General features: G+C 32.4%; 1 protein-coding gene across 3 annotated transcripts in view; it reads right to left on the bottom strand.

The window, feature by feature from the left end:
• Window positions 1-12,953: 12,953 nt before the first annotated feature.
• The window catches only part of LOC134681112 (ARF GTPase-activating protein GIT2-like), a 40,240-nt gene continuing 27,520 nt past the window's right edge, over window positions 12,954-25,673 (bottom strand). The window contains exons 11-18 of one of the 3 annotated variants that reach the window (XM_063540543.1): window positions 21,677-21,822; window positions 20,950-21,096; window positions 20,007-20,180; window positions 19,236-19,301; window positions 18,504-18,634; window positions 16,939-17,106; window positions 14,408-14,471; window positions 12,954-13,721 (exon numbers count right to left, since the gene is read on the bottom strand). In XM_063540543.1, the coding sequence (XP_063396613.1) occupies window positions 13,545-13,721; window positions 14,408-14,471; window positions 16,939-17,106; window positions 18,504-18,634; window positions 19,236-19,301; window positions 20,007-20,180; window positions 20,950-21,096; window positions 21,677-21,822 (1,073 nt within the window). In that variant the 3' untranslated portion in view covers window positions 12,954-13,544. The remainder of the gene's footprint in view (window positions 13,722-14,407; window positions 14,472-16,938; window positions 17,107-18,503; window positions 18,635-19,235; window positions 19,302-20,006; window positions 20,181-20,949; window positions 21,097-21,676; window positions 21,823-25,673) is intronic. The other 2 variants (XM_063540541.1, XM_063540542.1) reach the window with 2 other exon arrangements.

The raw sequence follows: 25,673 nt of genomic DNA, 5'->3' as shown, positions 1-25,673 counted from the left end.
GTTCTAGCATCCTTCTTTAGAAGTATCACCAACACAATAGGACAAGGACAGTCCTAGCATCATCATTTAGAATTATCACCAACACAATAGGACAAGGACAGTCCTAGCATCCTCCTTTAGAAGTATCATCAATACAATAGGACAAGGACAGTCATAGCATCCTCCTTTAGAAGTATCATCAATACGATAGGACAAGGAAAGTCATAATATCATCCTGTAGAAGTATCACCAACACAATAGGACAAGGACAGTCATATCATCCTCCATTAGAAGTATCATCAACACAAGAGAACAAGGACAGACCTAGCATCATCATTTAGAAGTATCATCAACACAATAGGACAAGGACAGTCATAGCATCCTCCTTTAGAAGTATCATCAATACAATAGGACAAGGACAGTCCTAGCATCCTCCTTTAGAAGTATCATCAACACATTAGGACAAGGACAGTCATATCATCACCATTTAGAAGTATCACCAACACAATATGCCAAGGACAGTCATAGCATCCTCCTTTAGAAGAATCATCAACACAATAGGACAAGGACAGTCATAGCATCCTCCTTTAGGAGTATCACCAACACAATAGGACAAGGACAGTCCTAGCATCATCATTTAGAAGTATCACCAACACAATATGACAAGGATATAGTCCTAGCATCATCATTTAGAAGTATCGTCAACACAATAGGACAAGGACAGTCATACCATCCTCCTTTAGAAGTATCATCAACACAATAGGAAAAGAACAGTCATAGCATCCTCCTTTAGAAGTATCAACAACACAATATGACATGGACAGTCCTAGGATCATCATTTAGAAGTATCATCAACACAATAGGACAAGGACAGTCCTAGCATCATCATTTAGAAGTACCACCAACACAATATGACAAGGATATAGTCCTAGCATCATCATTTAGAAGTATCATCAACACAATAGGACAAGGACAGTCATAGCATCCTCCTTTAGAAGTATCATCAACACAATAGGACAAGGACAGTCAGTCATAGCATCCTCCTTTAGAAGTATCACCAACACAATATGACAAGGACAGTCCTAGCATCCTCCTTTAGAAGTATCACCAACACAATATGACAAGAATATAGTCCTAGCATCATCATTTAGAAGTATCATCAACACAATATGACAAGGATATAGTCCTATCATCCTCCTTTAGAAGAATCACAAACACAATATGACAAGGACAGTCATAGCATCCTCCTTTAGAAGTATCATCAACACAATAGGACAAGGAAAGTCATAGCATCCTCCTTTAGAAGTATCACCAACACAATATGACAAGGACAGTCATAGCATCCTCCTTTAGAAGTATCACCAACACAATAGGACAATGACAGTCCTAGCATCATCATTTAGAAGTATCACCAACACAATATGACAAGGATATAGTCCTAGCATCATCATTTTGAAGTATCATCAACACAATAGGGCAAGGACAGTCATAGCATCCTCCTTTAAAAGTATCATCATCACAATAGGAAAAGGACAGTCATAGCATCCTCCTTTAGAAGTATCACCAACACAATATGACAAGGACAGTCCTAGCATCCTCCTTTAGAAGTATCACCAACACAATATGACAAGGATATAGTCCTAGCATCCTCCTTTAGAAGTATCACCAACACAATATGACAAGGACAGTCAAAGCATCCTCCTTTAGAAGTATCACCAACACAATAGGACAAGGACAGTCATAGCATCCTCCTTTAGAAGTATCATCAACACATTAGGACAAGGACAGTCCTAGCATCATCATTTAGAAGCATCACCAACACAATATGACAAGGATATAGTTCTATAGAATTTTAGAAGTATCATCAACACAATAGGACAAGGACAGTCATAGCATCCTCATTTAGTAGTATCATCAACACAATAGGACAAGGACAGTCATAGCAGTCTCCTTTAGAAGTATCACCAACACAATATGACAAGGACAGTCCTAGCATCATCATTTAGAAGTATTATTAACACAATAGGACAAGGACAGTCATATCATCCTCCTTTAGAAGTATCATCAATACAATAGGACAAGGACAGTCCTAGCATCCTCCTTTAGAAGTATCATCAACACATTAGGACAAGGACAGTCATATCATCACCATTTAGAAGTATCACCAACACAATAGGACAAGGACAGTCCTAGCATCATCATTTAGAAGTATCATCAACACAATAGGACAAGGACAGTCATAACACCATCCTTTAGAAGTATCATCAACACAGAAGGACAAGGACAGTCATTGCATCGTCATTTAGAAGTATCATCAACACATTAGGACAAGGACAGAACTAGCATCCTCATTTAGTAGTTTCATCAACACAATAGGACAAGGACAGTCATAACATCATCATTAAGGGGGCTCCTGGGTATAAATCATTTTTTTTTCTAATATAGGATTTCGCTATATTTATTTATGAACGAACTTTATCATATATTTTAAAGAAAAATGAAATAAAAAAAAACAGGGTCACCGTTCATTTAAGTTCACAATCTGCCTCCGGAAAAGCATATATTTTTGTTAATGTCCTTTTTTGCTGTTGAACTGATAGGAGAAATATGGGGTAATATCGAAAAATAACCTTATTACAGAAATCGCTTAAATTTTACAATTATTTAGTTTATGTACATCTTATTTGAAAACAATTAAAAATAATATAGGTCACTGACGAGTTAAAAAAGATATTTCAGATTAAATGCCAAAAAATGGCATGTTTGCACCAAAGGGAGATAATTTGGAGCTTTTTCAATGATAAAAACATTTGAAAAGTCATCTGGAGCCAAATCGAATCAATTTTTGGGGTTGATTAATTTACCATATCACAAAGTAATAACTAATAGTGTAATAAATAAAATTGTAATTAAAAAATAAAGGTTCAATTTTTTGCTGGAATTTTTGTACCCACGAGCAACCTTAAGAAGTATCATCAACACAATATGACAACGACAGTCCTAGCATCATCATTCAGAAGTATACATAGAGAAATAAATGAATCCCATTTTGAATACCACTTATGGGTATTAAAAAGGGCGATAACTCAATAAGGAGAAAAGCTTAAATTGAGAAACTTGAACTTGACATTTCTTTTAGTCACAGGAAACAATATATCTAAATTAAAAGAAAAAATCCTCAAGGCGTTTTCATGTCAATGAAAATAAACTCATCATAGATACCAGGATTGAAATTTAATATTAACGCCAGACGTGAGTTTCGTCTTCGAGAGACTCATCAGTGACGCTCGAATCAAACAATGTTAAAAGGTCCAAATACAGTACAAAGTTGAGGAGCATTGAGGACCAAAATACACTGTTTGTTCACTTATATTTAATTCGTTTCCCTCAGTTTTAGGGTGCATTTCTTTCTAACATGCATAAACGATGCAAACGGCTAAGCGCGCTCATGTTTTGATCATTTCTTTCAAACATACGTTTACAAAGTTTACATAAATGTTGAGTCGTTGACAAACTATGCAAACGATAAAAATGCGTCTGCAGTTTGTCGTTTGTTAGTTCAAACGCTACATTTGTTTCGTACTTCAACCTGATTAAACAAAGTATTTGTTTCTGCGTTTGTAAAACGTCTGTTTACCAACAACATGTGCATGTATTATTGAAAGTTCAAACAGGGTCAATAAAGACTTATTAAACGATTTATTTGTTTCTACTTTTGTAGCGTTTAGAAAACAACAACAAACGCGACACAACGTTTACCAATTTTTTTTTTAGAAAAAAATACGGCCTGAGTTTATAACCCGGATTTGTTTCTTTCTATCGATTTCTGAGTTTCGAACAGCGGTATACTATTGAAAGCCGCCCGTCCACCGTACATCACCAAATCAATTGCCGATATATCCTTCGAAAATCCAGTTAAAAACCTTAACTGTACAAATTCTAATTCTCATAATAAATATTTTTGGTCGATAAAAGTTACATTTCCGGTGATGATATGCAAACTCTTCCATTTCTTTCTAACACAAACGATGCAAACGGATAAGCGCGCACATGTTTTGATCATTTGTTTCTAACATACGTTTGCAAATTTTACATAAACTTTGACAAACTATATGAACTCGCTCGAAATGCGTCTACAGTTTGTTGTTCATTGTTTGACAGTACAAACGCTACATTTGTTTCTTATTTCAACCTGATTATACGATGTATTTGTTTCTACGTTTGTAAAAAAGTCTGTTCACCAACAACATGTGCATGCATTATTGAAAGTTGAAACAGGGTCAGTTAACACTGATTAAACGATGTATTAGTTTCTACCTTTGTAGCGTTTAGACTACAAACACAATAGGACAATATAAACAACAAACACCACACAACGTTTACAAAATTTTGGTTAGAAAGATATGCACTCTTAATATCCTCATGATATGCTTTGACAAACTGAAAGTTTTATATCCTCATAATTCATGTTATTTTCGAACGGAAAATTTCATGCTGGGCTTGTTTTTGGTAAAAGTTTAAATAAAATACAATTCAAAGTGCATTTATAGTTTTTTTTATGTAACTGTTTTCTTTAGTTGACATGTGTATTGCCTAATTAACACCTTTGATGGTCTTTAATCTGTTGATTACTCGATTTTGGGTAAATAAGTATCATCACTACGATTTACACAGGTACATACATTTGAATGTTTACTTTGCAATTTCTTTACTCTATTATTTTTTAGAAAACAAAAATTTATGAATTCAAAATCTAACAGACAACTTACTTTTGCTGAAACCACGAAAATTGATAACAATAAATTAAAGTTTTTTCCCTAATAATAGTTCTATTTATTTAGAGGTTAACTCTGGTACGATACCCATAATTCACTGCACCGCAAATAGAAGAGTCGAAATCTCCTAAATGAATACAAAGATCTTTTTGCAGCATTCGACAGGGTTAGGTGGAACTAGCTTGGAGCGCCACAACATAAACACAGGAAATAATGCACCAGTAAACAACCGCCTCGCCGCACACCTATATATAATGTGTGCGAGAGGAAGTCGATATCCTAGGCATATCGATGACATGCTGAAACGCGGAGTAATTGAGCTAGCCGATGGCCCATGTTAGTCTGGGATCGTTCTGGTGAAGAAAAAAGAATAATACTACGCGCTTTTGCGTTGATTATCGCCAAGTTAAGGATTTGACAGTAATAGATGCATACCAATTACCCTGCATCAATGACATCTAGAAGCAAACGTCTGGAAATAAATGGTTATCCTCTTTAGACCTTTGTTTTGGGGTACTGGCAGGTGGAAATGGAAGAGAAAGATCGGCGAAAAACTGCATTTGCCTCACGACGGGACTGTTTCAATTTCGACAGATGCAATTCAGTCTGGCCTGTGCACCGGCAACCTTTAGAAGATTGATGAAAAGGGTTTACAGTGGAGTATATGTCTAGTTTATCTGGACGATAGAAGTGTAGTTTGAAAGTCCGCTGAGGAGAATCTTCGTTCAGTTTTTGATCGGCTGGAGGGAGAGGCCTAAAGCTTAAGCCAAAAAGGTGCACACGTTTTGCAAAGAAAGTAAACTTTCGTGTGCATGTCGTCACGACCCCAGAAAAGGTATAGACAATCAAGGATTAGCTCCATTCCAGTTGATGCAAGAGAATTACGTTCATTCTTGGGTATGTGTGGTTATTATAGGTACATAGAACATTTTGCAAAAATCGCGAAATGTCTCCATCATCTTTAAGAAAAAAGACAGCAGTACATATGGACAGAAGAATACTAGGAAGCTTTCGAAGCCTTGAAAGGAAAGCTTACTAAAGCACACATTCTCGCTTATCCAGACTTATCTAGACCATTTATACAAGACGCGAGTAATATCGCTATTGGTGCTGTGCTATCACAGGAAATTGATAGCCATTGCTTTTGAAAGTAGAACCTTATCAAAATGAGAACATAATATTTGTGTCACCAGAAAAGAACTTTTTTCGGTGGTACACTATGTCGTAATTTTTTGTATAGCCAAACATTGATCTCTGAACCGACCACAGCTCATTGCAATGTTTGTTAAACTTCAAAAACCCAAAGTGACAGTTGGCAAGATAGCTTGAGGTTTTAAGTACTTATGACCTGAAAATGAAACATAAAATTTAGCATTAAAACGCAAATGTGTTCAGTAGGAGTAGAGTGATAATAGCCCTCATAGAAAGACGTCGAATGTAGTTTCATGATAACAAGACGTTATGTTACCTTGGCATTCAGAAAACACTTTCTAGAATCAAAGATCGGTTCTACTGTCCTGGTTTAGGACAAGACCGTGTAGACCATATGATCGATTGTGAAGTCTGTGAGAAAAGAAAATGTCCAAATAAACTACAAACGGGTCCTATGCAGCTGAAGAAATCGGGTTTCACAATGGAAAGAATTGTAATGGATATATTGTGAGAACTACTTAAAACCGAGAGGACAAAAGTATATTCTAGCCATGAACGCTTATTACAGTAAATGAACTGAAAGATTTCCAAATGCCTTACATGCTTGCATCTACTGTTGCCAATATATTACTAGTAACAGAGGTAATCACATACTGTAGTTCACTCTGACCAAGGCGCACAACTTGAGAGGCAATTCTAAATGGACAAGATTAGAACTACGCCCTATCATCCGTAGTGTAACGGAATGGTAGAATGATTCAATAGCACATTGACAAAAATGTTGATGAACACAATTCCTATTGACACTGCTAAATGCCTAAAGCCTCGGTCACACCTTACCTGATAGCTCGAACAGACTCCTAATGGATAAATTTTTTTCAGTCCTTTCATGTCCGTTAGACGTTCGTTCTTATCCGTTAGACGTCTGTCCAGATCTGTTGCATGTCCGTTAAGCGTACGTTTTATCCGTCAACGTCGGTTCTGTCCGGTGGAAAATTTTGAAAATTTTGAGCATGTTCAAAACTTTGAATGGACGTCGAACAGATAAACTGTCCTTTGAACGTCCGTTAGGCGTCCGTTTTGTTCGGTACTCAGTATTTTAACGAATAAAACGGATGTTGAACGGATGAGAAACTGACTTCTACCGGACGTATAACGGATAAAAGGGATGGTGAATGGATCTGAAACGGATAAATGACAATTGAAAATTTCGCGTCAGAAATGCCAATTATTAATTTGTCAGATTTCTTAAGGTTCATGAACTCATATTATTCATAATCGATCTTAGAGTATAGGCACATCTTCACAATCAAGCAGTTTTTATTCAGTCCAGACACTACCCTTTGGTGGAATTTTGAAGAACAAAACAAAACCCCTTACAAAGAAACATTTTGAATATTTATGTGATTTACATGTTTTATTATTGTCGCCTTTGATTTTACCGTATATCTTGTTCATCCGTTTTATCCAGTACGCTTCAGTTAGGCGTCCGTTGTATGCAGTCCTCTTCCGTTCGACTTCCGTTCTGTTCGGTATGTGTCTGTTTCTTGTACGTTGCATATTAGGTGTGTGTCCGATATGCATCTGTTACACCTCCGTTTTATTTGATCAGTACACCAACGGACTCCCAACGGATAACAATTTTGTCAATGGTCAACTTTTATTTTCATCCATTAGGCGTTCGTTCGTGCTATCCGGTAAGGTGTGACAGAGGCTTTACATTATGATGGCATATAGATAAGCTCAACATGAGACCACAGGAGGTACCGCCTCATAGCATGATGTTAGGTTGCGAAGTTGCCACACCAGTGGACCTTATGTATGAGGTACCTGATTATTTGAAGAAAATTCCACAAAACAAATGAGCACGGGCACTTCAAGAACGAATGGAAGAAGCTCACCACTTTGTTTGAAAGCATGTAGGGCAGGGAAGTATTATGACAAGCAGTTAAACTGGAGCAAGTTTAGGAATGGCTAGAGACAGGAAAAATGTTTACATATATTGATGGCTAGAGACTGGATAAAACAGTTAACATATGTCAATGGCTAGAAATGTTTGCTAAAACTGTTAACATATCAATGGCTAGAATGTGGAGAAAACTGTTAACTTAGAAATGACTAGAGAATCATTAAAGACAATGGTTTAAAGATGTGGGATATGACAGAAGAAGAATGTTTTTCTTTATTGAATAAAGTAAAAGTAAGGTGAAAAAATTGGTCACTATAAAAATAATTGCTTTATTTTATGGATGATGAGAACCAAAGAAAATAGGGTAACTGTTGATACTGTCAAAAGAAAGTGAGTAATAAATAATACGTTATATATCAGACATGCGTTTTATTATAAGGGAATCTTACAATAATAAATACATCTTAAATAACTTGATACTAATATAAAGGTACAGTATAAAACACATGCATAAATGCTTATAATAATAAAATAATTGGTCAAACAAATAAATCATATGTGTAATTCGTTGATTCAGAATCTAATGCAATTTTGGGGTAATATTTTCAAATGTGTTCACTTTATTGTAAGATTATTATGATTGGTTAAAACATCCTAAATTATTGAAATTAACCAATGACATGACATTATTTTCATTTAGAGGTTTGAACATTGAAATTTACCATTTTTCTTTAGTTTCTGAAACTACAAATTCTAATAAGTCCCATTGGCAAGAAGGCCACAATGTCCCATATAACATTTTGTTTGAACTACTGATCTCTTGACCTTGCAAGACTCTTGACCTTGCAAGTGTATTACATAACTTATAATTAAATAAAATAAAGGCTACAAGAGAGGATCAAGCTTTGTGTATCTTAATGTAATTAACCTTCATTGGGTTGTGGCCTTCTTAAATATAGGAAAAAAATAAATTAATATATATTCCATAAAATGAAACTGTATGGAGAATGTTGACTATATAAATAGTATAATAATTTGGGTAACAGATAGTATCATAAATTAATATCATGTGTAAATAAATTACTGACACCTTTAGTAACAAGGTTAGGGTTTATATAACAGTTTAAAGATGATAAATAGTACAATAGCATTGTAAAGTCAATCGAAACTATTTCATCTGACAGTATGGTATAGCATGATATACAAAGTAGCAATTACTTACTGTAAATTCAGAAATTATTGCGTGCATTTATTATTGCGATTTTGTCTTTTTAGACTTAAATGCGATTTTAATTATTATTACAATTTTGAGAATAATACTGCTTAATTCATATAGAACATTTCATAATGCGAGTTTAAGTTATTGCGTTTTCAACTTTGTCACATTTTTCGCAATAATAAAAACCTCGCAATAATTTCTGAATTTACAGTAATTATTTTGTGTGAAATGTAGTGCTCCAATTTCATTCAAATATGTTCATAAGAGTTTGTTTTTGTCTCTAATAATAACAATAACTATATTGAAAGAAAACCAATTATATAAGTTAAGCACTCTAGGTAAATCAGTTTAAAGTCATGTGACCATAAATTAATAAAATCGTAAGAATTCCTACATTGCATTCCAACATCACTTTAATAAGATATGTACAGCCAAAGGTGTCAAATCTCCAATATTGCAATTCTAAAATTGAAAGTATATATGCTGTAATTTTAAATTCCAACTTTCAGATTCTTAATTTGTAACAGTGCTTCTCTGTAAATAAAAGTTTGTGAATATCACAACTCCTCCATTGGTACAAAATTGGAATTGTAAAATTATGATTTAAATACTTACAATTAAAGAATAACAATGTTGGAATTTTGACACTTTTGGCTTTCCATAACAAAAGGAGGAGGAATATTTTGTGATAATTTATCATCAGAAATGTCATAGAAAAGTGCATATAAATAAAATACACGATGTTAATTAGGACAAAACAAAAGTTCCATTTGAAAGAAAATAATCAGTAAAAAGAGTCATTTTCATACAACTGTTTTATTTGTGACAAAATAAGTAAATACAACCATTTATCTTAATCATATGTTTGATATAAAATACTACAAGAACTGGGGAAAAATTGTTAACTTATATATGAGCTGCTTAGGATAGAAATCAACATTATGCAAGTGCACATATACATGAACATGTATAGGAATTTTGTTGTTTTTGAAACATTTAATTATGATATAAAAGTTGGATATTGTTTTTTTAGGGTTTATATATCAACTTAATTTTCAAACAGTTAAAATCTTTGTAGAAAGATTTTTTTCAACCCAAAAAAGATAACTGATGAATTTTCTATTGATAATGGCACATATTCATTTGCATTAGAACTATTTCTATCCGAAGCAGCTCATATTTTGACCATACTATCTATCACATAATCTATAGGGACAGCTAGGGGCCAAGTTCAAATTAAGTATCATCTTTTTGGGGAGAATTAATAATAAATGCATAATATGAAGCTATCAGCTTTAACACTAATAAATAGTAGCAAAAAAAAATATGTTTGTTCCTACTGTGCTAATTAATATCTAAGATTATGACGAAACATTTACATATATGACAAAAATCTAATATATATCAACTTACAATCCAAATGATTTTCAAAAGGGATTTATGTACATAAGTTCTATAAGTAGAATAGTAACAAGAAAATCTTGACAAACTAACAAAATCTGATGATGTATTCATATAAGAGAAAATGTTTACATACCTTGGATCTTTTATTGTATAAATAATAAGAAGAAACCCAAGCTACGCTGGTTATTTATTGTGCACCACTTTTTTATGTTATTTCTTCATAGACAGAAAAATATAACAGTATTTCATCAAGTTAAATAAATGGCTGCGAAAAATGCTAGAAAGGGTTAAAACCATCCCCAAAAAATAGATTGGTTTACAGTAATGTTATTTGAGGAGCATTAGTTGGGACACAAGTGTATGTGTGGTTAGGTAAAAGACTAAAACATTCTGCACTATGAAAATAAAGGGAAGAAAAATGTATATGCACAACCCTTGACTAATTACAATAAAACATTGCCACTACTAAAATGTTTCTTTCATTCCTTACACTTCCCCCCTGTTTATATACACTTTGTCCCCAAAATACAAATATTTCTATAATAGGTCAACTAACAACAGACATAGTGTGTGTAACTAACTACACTCCCCCCTTGACATGTACATTTTGTCCCCTAAATACAATATTTTACAATAGGTCAACAAACAACACAAAAAACAACAAATTAATACTTAAACATATAACATCATCAACAACAAGATATCAGTAGATAATTTGATCAATGTCTTTAGCTCTGAAGTGACATGCCACAAATATTGTGTCCTGCTAATATATGAAACACCACAGTGGCCTTTAAATTTTTCATGAGTAATTCTTAATTAGTTATTTCCCGAAAGAATTATTATTACAATCATAAAGTACTTTTATTTTCTATGCCACGAAATAAGAGCCACTAGGACCTAAGAGGACAATCCAAGTTCTTTGATTGCCAAAGCTGCAGTAAATTTACGGGAAATAAAAAGTCACAATTTCCACTGAATAGGTTGATATTTAACAAACATACAAAAAAGATTTCATATTGGATGACATAATTGCAGTGACTAAATCACCTACTGATTTCATTGGCTGATGATGGTGACTAGTATGTTACACTGAAGGTCACATGATTGCAATATAAATTATAATTGGGCAATTCTGATCAGTGGTTAGAGCTTAAAATCAATCGTTGGACAACTTAATTCTTATAGGTAAAGGTGAGTCATACGTTTATCATCAGTCAGACGTCAAATCTATAAACAACAATGTGATAACAACATCACACATTACTATTCCTAACAAAACTGTTTTACTAGTTGTCATTATAAATAAGCTCCATCCCAGTAGATTGAAAGAGGTGGATATATAGCAAGGGGAACAACTCATATGAATCACTAATATGTTTCTGCTCACCATTTTTATTAAAAGTGATTCAAGCTTATAAAAAACACAGAATATTTTTGTTCTGTTTCATACCAATGCTTTTTTAAAAAGCATTTGAGAATCTCACTATCAAAAACACATTTCTGATATAATAAAGAGTTATCTCCCTTTATTTAGGTGTACCAAGATATCAATACCACAACAACTTAACTTTATCATTTAAACAATGACAAAATGTTCGATGATTTATTTTTTTCATGGATTCAAATTTCATTGATTTTTTGCGGATATTAGAATTTTCCGTTTAGCAAAAGTCTGACTAAAAGCCTTTACAAAATTTGTATTTCTTTGAACATTTGAATTCTTGGTTTACCAAGATGAATGAAATCAAAGAAAATTGGTATTCCATAAATTATGATATATCCAGAGTAACTTTTATCACCTATAACTAATCCAAAATAAGACTTAGATTATTGGGTAAATTGTAGTTATATGTTACCTTTCAGATTTAGCACTTACATCTTTTATGTACAATTTATTGTGCATTCACACTGAATTAAATGCCATATATATGTGCAAGATCAGATATGATATCAAACAGACCATACACCTTTCTATGTATAAGGACAGTTCTGCTATATAAAAACGGAAGTCAGAGCTACTCTATAAAATCATGGAAGCAATTCTATTTTTTAAAGACACAAATAGGTTGAGCAATTACAAATAACAAACTTTTGGGGTTTTCGATTTAGTCTAAGTCTAAAACAACAGTTGAATTTGATAAACCATGGCTTAGGGCTGCTCTATTTGATTTGAAACACACTAGACCTGGTCAATTAAGGCATTGAAATTAATCTTTAATTTTAGAGAATCCTAATTTTAAAAGCACCTAGTGTTACATAATGTATAGCAGAAAGAACTTTTAAAGAGAATTTCATGGTATAAATACATAAAAGTGTAAGGACTAAAAGATGATTTCAATGAGACAACAACCAAATGGATTAGTAGATGAATTCTTGTTTCATTTTACTTATAGTCTACTTTTAACATGAAGTGATGTTGGATAGTTTTATCAAACCTGGATGGGTTTCTTCCATTCCTTTCTTCTTTAGATCATATTTCTCTATGCAGCCAATTATTCTCTATTCATTTTTTTTTGCCTATATATGTTTTCCCTATTCTTTTTTTTTATCCTCTAATTTTACACTTTTTACCCATAATTCCCTATTTTGTCAACCCCATCCAGACCAGACCCTCTTTAATGTATGTATAATGAATCTAATAAAATATAAACAATTTAATATCTCTATAGCATTTCTGTTTATCCTAAAGCACTGGTATTCTTATTTCAGCTTAAGCAACACACCAATATTGCCTACCGTTAGAGCTATGAATGTTTAAAAGGAACAGATTTTATTGAGAGAAAAGAAATTTTAATTCTTTTCGTAATGTGACATTAAGTCTCCCGAAAAAAAAAAGCTTCAAAATGAACTCTGGACAAGTTTCATTTCTTTATCTAAGTCTTTGTCATTAATAATGTTGCTAATGAAAAATGATGAAGGCATGAAGAGTTAAAAATATCTGCAGTACCCTACAATGAATCTGATCTTGCCATTTTCAATTAAATAAATTACAAACTTTTAAAACTACATTAATAAAGGATTTCTCAAAAGTTTTCCTGTCAAGTTATTAAGACTTTTGAGACAACCCCCAAATGATAAAATCTCATGTTTTATATTGCACATATCACTGAAACAAAGTGACTAATTGTTTAACAGCTTTAGCGATATCAAATGCCCCTTGCATCACTTGTTGAGTCCTATACGGTTCACCTTCACCTGTTTCGTAACATTCTTGTTGTAAGCGCCCCGCACTCTTCACTAATAAATGTAGAGCACATTTTACACTCTCTGATTTTGGCTTCTGAAATTAAAATTATATACATAAATTACAACAAAACAGAGAAAATTCCAAAAGGTGAGGCAGTTAAAGACAGACATCAAGTTTTAAAGGAGGAAAAACACCACAGCAATAGAAAAAGGATAAGAAGATTTATAATAATGATTCCAATGTCTGACTTTTTTTATGAAAAGTTCTATAAAGTTGTCTAGTGTTTATTCTAAATATAAGAAATTACTTACTAAACTTTAGTAAAGTGTAAGATACATTTGTGTGTAATGTTTGGTAGATTTTACATTTACTCTTTTTTCTAAAAATAATACAATAGTGTTTGTCAATTATGATGCTGTGACACATAATTGTAACCCTTGAGTCATTTTTCATATATAAATAAGGCTGTAAATTTTCTCTTTTGATTAGTTTCACATTTTTCATGTCACTGCCTTTTAAAGACGTCTATACTGTATGGGTTTTTCTTATTGTTGAAGGTTGTACGGTTGCTTATTTTAGCTTACATCCACTTCAGTTGGTCCCTGAGGTATACTGGTCTCACTGATATCACTATGTACTACAAACTATTACATTGTAACTCATATGGACATGAACATTTCAGATTAGCTGACAATCAATTTTGGTGAAGTTATTTCTGAGTCTTCTGCCTTAAACAGCAATTAAGATTACTGATTTATACAAAGATAAGGGAAACTTACAATAGGAAATAGTGAAGCCATTTCTGTAACAGCGTTATGGATCTTATCTGCACATGGTCCAAAACTGTAAAATAACAAAGTACACAAATCTTTCACATTCAGTTAAATAATTCAATATGCAATACATGTATTTTTCATGAGAATTTGTAAATTTGAAAGAGCATTTTATTCTTTTTATTTAATTTCTCAATAAAATGTCAGTTCCTGAATACGCTTACTTATGTAGATGAAAAGCGTGTCTGGCGTACTATCTTATAATGCTGGTACTTTTGATAACTATTTACTTCCTAAGACAATGCAAATGAAAACCAACAAATAGTTTTAACATACAATTCATAATTATGTGGTTGTAAAATATAAATGTATTTATCAAAATTGTATGGTTCTTTTTGTTATTTTATAGGAATATTTACACGCTGATCATGCACACTTTTAGTTGATATACAGGCTTTGGTCAACACTCATCTCCATTTAATAACAAAAAGAATGGATTAATATGAAAATACAAAAAAATAATGCTCACATGAAGTTGAATACCAAATTTCAGGAAATTCTAAATTGTAGTTTTTGAGAAAATGCAATAGATATGTAATTAAACAAACTCAGGTATACACAGAGACCTTCAAATTGAGGGCATGATCAGGGCACTATTATTTTTTTTTTTATTAAAATAATTTCTCAAACATTGGTACCTATTGCCTCTCCTATTTATAAATATATATTTTACTGCCTAAATTCTGCATTCCAAAAGAAAACTAGAGGCTCTAAAGAGCCTGTGTCGCTCACCTTGGTCTATGTGAATATTAAACAAAGGAAGCAGATTGAAAATTGACTACAAAGGTCAATAACTCCTAACAGGGGTCAATTGACCATTTCGTTCATGTTGACTTATTTGTAGATCTTACTTTGCTGAACATTATTGCTGTTTACAGTTTACCTATATCTATAATAATATTCAATATAATAACCAAAAACAGCAAAATTTCCTTAAAATTACCAATTCAGGGGCCGCAACCCAAAAACAGGTTGTCCAATTCATCTGAAAATTTCAGAGCAGATAGATCTTGACCTGATTAACAATTTTACTTCATGTCAGATTTTCTCTAAATTATTTGGTTTTTGAGTTGTAAGCCAAAAACTGCATTTTACCCCTATGTTCTATTTTTAGACGTGGCGACCATCTTGGTTTGATGGCCAGGTCACCGGACACCTTTTTTAAACAAGAAACCCCAAAGATGATTGTGGCCAAGTTTGGATCAATTTGGCACAGCAGTTTCAGAGAAGAAAATTTTAGTAAAAGATATATAAAATTTACGAAAAATGATTAAAAATTGACTTTAAAGGGCAATAACTCCTAAAGAGGTCAACTGACCATTTTGGTCATGTTGAATTATTTGTAAATCTGACCTTGCTGAACATTATTTCTGTTTACAGTTTACCTATATCTATAATAATATTCAATATAATAACCAAAAACAGCAAAATTTCCTTAAAATTACCAATTCAGGGGCCGCAACCCAAAAACAGGTTGTCCAATTCATCTGAAAATTTCAGGGCAGATAGATCTTCACCTGATTAACAATTTTACACATGTCAGATTTGCTCTAAATGCTTTGGTTTTTGAGTTATAAGCCAAAAACTGCATTTGACCCCTATGTTCTATTTATAGCCATGGCGGTCATTTTGGTTAGTTGGCGGGGTCACCGGACACAATTTTTAAACTAGATACCCCAATGATGATTGTGGCCAAGTTTCAAATAATTTGGCCCAGCAGTTTCAGAGGAGAAGATTTTTCTAAAAGATTACTAAGATTTACGAAAAATGGTTAAAAATTGACTATAAAGGGCAATAACTCCTAAAGTGGTCAACTGATCATTTTGGTCATGTTGACTTATTTGTAGATCTTACTTTCCTGAACATTATTGCTTTTTACAGTTTATCTCTATCTGAAATAATATTCAAGATAATAACCAAAAACAACAAAATTTCCTTAAAATTACCAATTCAGGGGCAGCAACCTTACAACGGAATGTCAGATTCATCTGAAAATTTCAAGGCAGATAGATCTAAACTTGATTTACAATATTATCCCGTGTCAGATTTGCCCTAAATGCTTTGGTTTTTGAGTTATAAGCCAAAAACTGCATTTTACCCCTATGTTCTATTTATAGCCATGGCGGCCATCTTGGTTAGTTTGCGGGGTCACCGGACACAATTTTTAAACTAGATACCCCAATGATGATTGTGGCCAAGTTTGGTTAAATTTGGCCTAGTAGTTTCAGAGGAGAAGATTTTTGTAAAAGTTAACGCAGGACGACGACGCCGGACGACGACGCCGGACGCCGGACGCCAAGTGATGAGAAAAGCTCACTTGGCCCTTTGGGCCAGGTGAGCTAAAAAAATGGAACTACAGAACTTTGAGTAAAATTCAAGACAGAAGGTCAGTTATCAAAAGTCAAAATAAAAAGCTCAAAAACTTCAAAGGGAGACAACTGGACAAGAAAAGAAGAAAGCAGTGACATAATATTTACCTGTCATGTTTGCCTGTTTGTCCAGACTGATACAGTTCTTGAATATTTTTGGTGATTTTTTCCGTCTTTTCCATAATGACTTCCTGTGACGGTAAATCAGGATCAATCTCATGTATGTTTCCATGACAACTATTTAATTCCTCATCATCCATAAAATGTTCTGAGAAACTGAAAATACAGAAAATGAAACTTATGTTCATATTTATTACATTATTATTCATCTTTTAAAACCTGATTTGAGAATTTATCACCCACTTATTAATAAATGTTCAAAAAATTGCATGTATATATGAGCATGACATTTTATAGATATGGTTAAATTTTTACAATATTTGAGACTACTTTGGAGTTAAGAAGACTTGAATTACAACTTCTGAGGTTGAAGTCTTAAAACTTTGCTCAGTGCTCATGCTCAAACATGAAATCTAGTATTTTGATTGGTTCATTCTTGAGTCTGAGTACAAAAATCGTGCTCGAAAATTTTCTGACCACAAAGCCTGGCAATAAGAGAAGTGATAAATTCAAAAACTTAACATAGGAGTAGGCCCAATAAAACCCCTTTTGACTCCAAAATATAGCAGTTGTACAAAATTGTTCAAATGTAAACTTTTAGTTATTTATTGGACAGTAGAATTATTCTGCTACATAAATATGGGCTGTTTTTGACAATACAATGCACATGTATCAGGTGCAAGCATCAGAAAGTCAGGCTAAATTACTGAAATCTTCAATTTATTTGCATTTTGGTTTATTGTTAGACTGAAAGAGGTTGAGAATGAACACGGATGCAGCTACTTATGCTTGACAAAAACTTCCTGAAAAGTGACATATTATGGCATATTTAATAGATTTTTCATATATAAGCTTGAATTTGAGTGTCTATAATTGTTAAATGAGTTCAAATCTTTCACATAAACTTATTGGGTCAAGATGCGTATTAGTTTCTCCATAGGCGGTAATGGTAATGTTTTCTTCTGTTGCTCAGTCCATATTGTTAACTTGGATAGGTATGATGGCTCATTTCGGAGCTGAGACATTTTCACATATGAGGTTAAATTTTCGGAGAATGAAGTGAGATTACTTTTCCCATAAATTAGCAAACCCTGAGTATCCCTTTGTGATGTGGCTCCTCATAGTAAAAAATCCCATTTTCAACACAATAATTTTTTGAAAATTTAATACTTTGAACACATTTAATAGCTCCATAGTATTTACACATTTATTCTGTGTTCCACTATTTTCTGAATGAACACACATGGTTCAGCTCAGTGATCTGTTTATCATAGAAATGTGTCAAATATCACTCCACAGAGATTTTTTGTTTACACTTGACTTTTTGAGTTCCTCATTTCAAGGCGCATTAGAGATATTGTCCCAATTTAAATGACTGAAGTAGAGATTTAAGTGTTTAAAAGTATCTAAAATCTTTCATCAAATGAACCTGAACTTTGAGGTCAAAATCAGTCCTTACCTGACCAACTCCTTTATGATCTTTTAATTTGACAGTCAAACCTTTTGTTTATTGTATACAACTATTGAGAGGTAGTTAACGCAGACAATCATACCTTTGGTTTATTGCACTATTATCAAGAGGCAGCGATGTTGGACAGTCATAATGAGACACATCTTGTCCTACAGGTTTCTGAAGTTCTGCACTAGCTTCATCATGAAGGGAAGGAACTCTTTCTCTTTCACACTGAAATAAAATTTCTAACCTTCCTAATTAAGTTAATAATGAGTATAAGAACATTTAAGCAATATACATCTCCCAGTTTCATATTCATATATCTCTTTCCGTACTGTGGATTCATTTATTTTCGTGGGTTTCAATTTTCGTGGTTTAAGGAAAATTATCATGTTTGTGGATATTTGATTTCGTGGATTTGTCAAAGCCTAAGGAAAATTTGTCATTCGTTGAACATTTAATTTCGTGGTTTACCTGTAACCACAAAATCCACGAAAAATTGGTATCCGAAAAATAATACTAAATCCACAGTATGTATAAATCCCTGACTTTAATATCCTTGAGTTTGACTGTTTCTAACATAGGTAACACAAAAATTGTGCCTCAGACATATCACATATACTAAGTGTTCATGTTTATAATGATATAAAAATAAGAAAATATGGTATGATGATGTCAATGAGACAATACTCTATAAAAGACCAAATGAAAAGTATGGCCTTCAACAATGAGATGAAAAGTATGGCCTTCAACAATGAGCAAAGCCCATACCTCATAGTCCGCTATAAAAGGCATATAAATGAGAAATGTGAAAAATTCAAACGGTACTTACCCCTTCTTCTTGCATGTGAAGATTAGAAAATGAATGAGCAGACGGCAAAGAATCTTTAGACTGACTCTGAAAAAGTAATTAAGTGTGTCATCAGATTGTTGTTTTTGTCATTTGTTCTCCAAAAGACTTAATAATAACATCAAACCTGCCAACTGTCACTCTTTGTGGGGGAGTTCCCACATGGAGGCTCCCTAATGCAGATTTTGAATATGCAATTTTTTCCACAATTTTTAACAAAACAATTAATTTTACAATGGCAACATTCAGGTGCTATATTCTAAACTGAGAGATTTTATTATAAAAAAGTATTGTTAACAAAGTGTTACAAACAGAACTTTGAAATGTAAACTTGTCAATGGTGTTGTTAGAAAAAAATATGAGTGAACTTTTAACTTAATTAGAGGTTTTGAATTATAAATCATGTCCTTTGATCAAATCTAATGTTGCATTTTGATGACTTGTTTCTTTTTTTCATTGTTTCCTAGTCAAAATTTTGAAAGACACCTTGATATATTTCGTGTCTTTTAAAACAAAGTATTTTTGTCAGTGCAGCTGATGACATAAATATTGTTTTTAGTGTGATTTTTATCTCATTGAGTGGTTTTGAATTTTCTTTTTCACAACATAACCCACCTATTGGAACAATCTCTGTTGATCTCTGGGCTCAAACATGTCCTACCTTTTGGGACAATCTCTGTTGATCTCTGGGCTCAAACATGACCTACCTTTTGAGACAATCTCTGTTGATCTCTGGGCTCAAACAAGACCTACCTTTTGGGACAATCTCTGTTGATCTCTGGGCTCAAACATGGACTGTGGCCTAGTTGGATTTCTAATGGGACTATTCTGGACATCATCAGACTGACCATAACCATTAGGTAATGTCTGAATATGTTGCTGAGTATGTTCTCTTAAGATTGTGATTTCTTTGGTTAATTTCTGGACCTGTAATTATTAAGGTTCAAAATTATTAAAATGTTTGTCAGTAAACCATGCAAGTAAACTTTTTTTGTAGGTGAGGTAGGGCTCACTCTACTTCAGAATCATTTTAAAACTAATGGCGTGACTTAAAAAATAAGCACTTGTTTTGCTGTGCTATTATGACTCACAATAAAAATTCCAACTCTGCCTGCATGTTGTAGTTCTTAACAAATGTGTATGAGTTCCATAAATTTTAACTATCCATTGATTGGAAAAACCTTGTTTCTCCCCTTTTTTTTGCCCCTCATTTTCAAAACATTTTGAACCATAACCCCCTAAAGTCATTAATAACCATACCTAAATGGTATGGAAACTGGTGGTATACTTTCAGAGAGATTCTTCCACTTAAACACAAGTTATTGTTTGAAAACTTCAAAATTGCTTATTTCGGGCCTCCTGTTCCTTAAATATTTGGACCATAATCCCCAAAATCAATCCCAACTTTCCTTTAGTGCTATTAAACCTTCTGGTAAAACAGACAGATGAAGTGCAAACCTAAAGTCCCAATTGACTTCCTCGTTAGTGGACTAAGAAGGAAACAAAAATGGTATGAACTGACAGTTGAGTGCATTAACCGTGTTAACAATTACTTACAATGTTGACTATATGGGGGCATAAAAATGAATATTGCTGTTTCATCAACTTGATAAAAATCAAATAACAGATGATGAAACCAAATGCGAGCCACTTTTGTGAATTCCAAGGCAACTTGATATCTCTTTTTAATACCTACCAGTAAATGTAGATCATCTCTCTCCTTGCGTAAATCTTTGTTCTGTTGAAGTAACTGATGAACCTGACATTCCATGGAACCTAGTTTTCTCTTCATCTGGAGAAATTCTTCTGTTGAGACAGGCCCCTCTACTACTTCATGATGAGGCTACAATGTTAATAAATTCTTATTATTGACCTAGGTCATCTTACTTCACATACTTTTTATCGCGAACCCTATTGAACCTTTCCATAGATTTACCTGATAGTTACCTGTCCAGGTATCTATCAAGTGAATCTATGGAAGGGTTCAATCGGGTTCGCAATAAATTAAGGTAAATGAAAAATACAAGTAACATTGGAAATTAATGTATCATTAAAATTTGTAACTTTATAAAAATGAATATGTGTCTTTCCAACTGATTTCATGACGTTCATACCAGTGTATACAGATGATTATTTTTTCAACCATTTACATAAAATTAATTATTCAAGAATTTAAATAAAATTGATTATTCAACAATTTAAATAAAATTAATTATTCAACAATTTAAATAAAATTGATTATTCAACAAATTAAATAAAATTATTTATTCAACAGTTTAAATAGAATTATTTAGAAAAATGAAAGTGTATATTTCTCTGGCAATACAATTTTCTTGCAAAATTGAAAATCGAGAATCTGAAAAAAAATATACAATAGCCCCCTCTCCAAAATACAATAGATAAAAAAGTGGGGACAGACTTACTTGATGTTTGAGCTTGCTACTGGATATACTGAGATTATCTATACTACTATAATCTTCATCCGAGGCAACCACATCATATAATGGCTCTTCATCACTGGCAATACTGTTTATCTTCCTTCTAAGGGGCATGGGACTAGTTGGCTTCTCTACAATATTGACAAAATTAGATAAATTGCAATATTAATTCATAAATTATTCCTGTTATTGTGTGTATTTATGATTGTGACTTTTAAACAAGTGAAACTGTGAGCTACTGTTCACCGATGATACCCCTGCCCAAATATATCTGTAAACAGAAAGTTGTATAATGATGAATCTTAAAACGCATTACATGGTATAGTTGAGTCATATAAACCCTGAAACCAAATTAAGAATTGCTTGTATTAAATAATAAAGTTCCAGAAAAAAAAATGTGACAAAAAATATTTATGGAATGGATGGATGGACGATCAGACAGACAGAGGTAAAACAGTATAACCCAACTTTTTTAAAGTGGGGGTATTAAAATTATGGACCAAAAAGTTGGCGATTTCAAGAAAAGCTGCATATGTATCAGATAACTGATTAACAAGTCCTAAATTGTCAAAAAAAAATCCCGCCCAATAATTAAAAGTCAGTGAAACGATTAAAAGTGTGCATACTCAAGTGACTAGAATTGTATGTCTTTTCTGTTATCAATTCTATTGATAATCAAACCAGTATCAACCTCCTTATTTCATCCTCAAAGAATTTAAGTGATATAAAGATAAGGAGATTTTAGTAAGACTGTCAATAAGACAACTATCCACCAAAGTTAAAATGACTGAGATATGAGCAACTATAGGCAAAGGTACGGCCTTCAACAATGAGAAATACCAAAACAAAAGCTATTTTCATAAGTTTCTGACATAAAGAATGTAATAAAATTCAAATTAAAAAATATAACTGGCTTATTTATAACAATACAATTTATGAAAAACAAATATGACAAACATAAACAAATGACAACAGTTACAGGCCTCTTTTCTAAATTAAAATTTTAAATAAAATTTTGGCCCTTAAAATATCCAACTTTGAACTGTAACCTTACCATGTACAGGTGAGACCGGAGATGTAACTTTACATGTTATACACCACATATCCTACTAAATCTACTTCACCCCTCCATTTTAAGTAAATGTTTTAAATTTGCTATCTAGGTATCATTGGTTTACAAATATCTACAACCTTTTTATTTACACAAAGAAAGTTTGTCATACAATAAATGATTCAGTTTCCTTCCTATTAATAAAAAAGATATTTCATTTACCTGTTCAATTGACATATAAACAAACAGGTAAAAACTCCAAAAATATCAACATCTGTAACAGGACACTATTAATTACAATGTAACAAAATTACACCCTGTCAATGCAGAGATTTAAACTACATTAGACCATGTCAGAACTGATATTTAATACACATCTTATTGAAACTTAATTCCACCCTGTTAAAGTTAAGACTCTTCTTTTTGAAACTTTATTTCACCCTGTTGATGCTGAGATTTAATACTTATCTTTTAGAAACTTAACTACACCATGTCAATGTTGAGATTTAAAACCTAATCTTTCTGAAACTGAAATTACACCAAGTCAATGTTGAGATTTAAAACCTTATCTTTCTGAAACTGAAATTACACCAAGTCAATGTTGAGATTTAAAACCTAATCTTTCTGAAACTGAAATTACACCAAGTCAATGTTGAGATTTAATACTTATCTTTCTGAAACTAAAATTACACCAAGTCAATGTTGAGATTAAAAACCTTATCTTTCTGAAACTGAAATTACACCAAGTCAACGGTGAGATTTAAAACCTAATCTTTCTGAAACTGAAATTACACCCAGTCAATGTTGAGATTTAAAACCTGATCTTTCTAAAACTTGATTACATCAAGAGAACATTGAGATTTTAAACCTTATCTTTCTGAGAACTTAATTGTACTTGGTCAACGTGTGTTTTTAAAACTTAATTTTTAGGAAACTTAATTTCACCCTATAGTATAAATGCTGAGATTTAAAAACTTATCTTTTAGGAAACCTAATTACACCCAGTTGCACAGAGATATTATACATCTCTATATGAAACTTGATTACACCCAGTCAATACTGAGATTTACAAAATTAATATTTATCAACTAATTCAAATGTCTTCATGTTAAAAATTAAATTATGTCAATATTATTACATTGAAGTTGTATTACAAACAAAATTTATTTGACAATTGAGGGGGGATAGGACATAAACGGGAACTCAAGGATCAGTTGTTTTTAGGGTTGGGATTAAGGGATTGCCCCTTTCGGGATCTGGGAATTCTTTTTTCGAATTTGGGATGTCAGGATTTAAATTTATTTAAATTTGTGAGTTCAAGAGTTCATGTTTTTAAGCCCGAAATTTAAGAATCAGGACACCCTCCAACCCTCCCCCAATTGTATAAGGTTGGTAAATGTTTGATGTGTGATTTGTTTTGGTAAAAATTTATGCATATGGAAAAAACAATCTTTTTTTTTGGTACATATGTGTTAGCCTAAGAGATATCAATTTTTCAAAACTCAATAAAACCAGATATTTACCTCATCAAAAACAGTAGTTAATTTTTATGGTAATACATCAATACTGTACATGTGGATTTGTTAGTATTCGTTGGATAAAAATTTTCATACATTTCGTAAGTACAGATGAACGGCAATATTGACAAATGTTCTGTAGCCTTGAATCCAGACTCTGGCAAAACCACAAAATTAAATATCCACGAATTTGTAGGGTTTCCTTAATCCACGAAGAAATTGGTACCCACGAAAATAATTTAATCCACAGTACATCAATGATACAGCAAAAACAAAGAAAGACCCCAAAAAAAACAAGACTTAATCCTTACTAATAATATATAATGATAATTGATTTACATTAAAACTATAGCCTGACATTTTACCCCAATATCAACAAGTTGTAGATTAACTACAAAACATTTGATAAAATCACTGATCTTCTTTGAGATCAATCAACCATGTAAAAACTAAAGGACAAAAGTTAAGGCCTATCATATATCAAAAGTATATATCAGGTTTAAAATTATACAAGAAATTTTATTATATCTAATGTATAATTTCAATCCATATTTTTAATCAATTAAAACATTGCCATAAATTAATTAGACTACATTGACTCCATCTAGTTTCAAAATAACAAGAGATAAGGAAGGACAAAATTTTTAAATTTAGAAAACATAACACCTTGAAACGTTCCAATGTTTTTTTATCTTGTCTTTTAAATTGACTTTTGATTCTTAAAATAAAACTTTAAAAACTTCAGTTATATAATAATACATGTTTTTTTTCAAGACATGCATGGGTTAAACTTTTTATTTGAAAAAGAACACTAGACTTAGGTATTATAAATTATTAAATTATTTAATGTTTTATTACTTGATAATCACTGTTTTGATCACAATAAATTAGGTATTCACCACTGAAATCTTTAATCATAAAGGTGATCATATTTCAATAAATCATCAAGTTACCTGCTCTACTGAACATTTAAAACCTGTATTATGTCGTAAATTAACATGAAGCAAGTGTGGACACATAGAAATGTCTTATTTTGACCACATAAATTATGTATTTATCACTAAAGCCATAAAGAAGATCTCATTTCAATAAATAGTAAAATTACCTTCTCTACTGAACATTTACAACCTGTATTATGTCGTAAATTAACATGAAGCAAGTGTGGACACAAAGAAATGTCTTATTTTGACCACATAAATTATGTATTTATCATTGAAGCCATATAGACGATCACATTTCAATAAATAGTAAAATCACCTACTCTACTGAACATTTACGACCAGTCTGTATTATGTAGCAAATTAACATGAAGAAAGTGTGGACACACAGAAATGTCTTGTTGACATAATGACTATGACATGTTGAATGTCTATAAACTTGAACATTCAGGCAATATCACAGGGTACTCGCTAAC

Source organism: Mytilus trossulus, chromosome 8 (assembly GCF_036588685.1).
Source record: "Mytilus trossulus isolate FHL-02 chromosome 8, PNRI_Mtr1.1.1.hap1, whole genome shotgun sequence".
Lineage (NCBI taxonomy): Eukaryota > Metazoa > Mollusca > Bivalvia > Mytilida > Mytilidae > Mytilus > Mytilus trossulus.
Note: the sequence above shows the minus strand (reverse complement) of the source record. Positions and strands in the feature narration are given on the sequence as shown.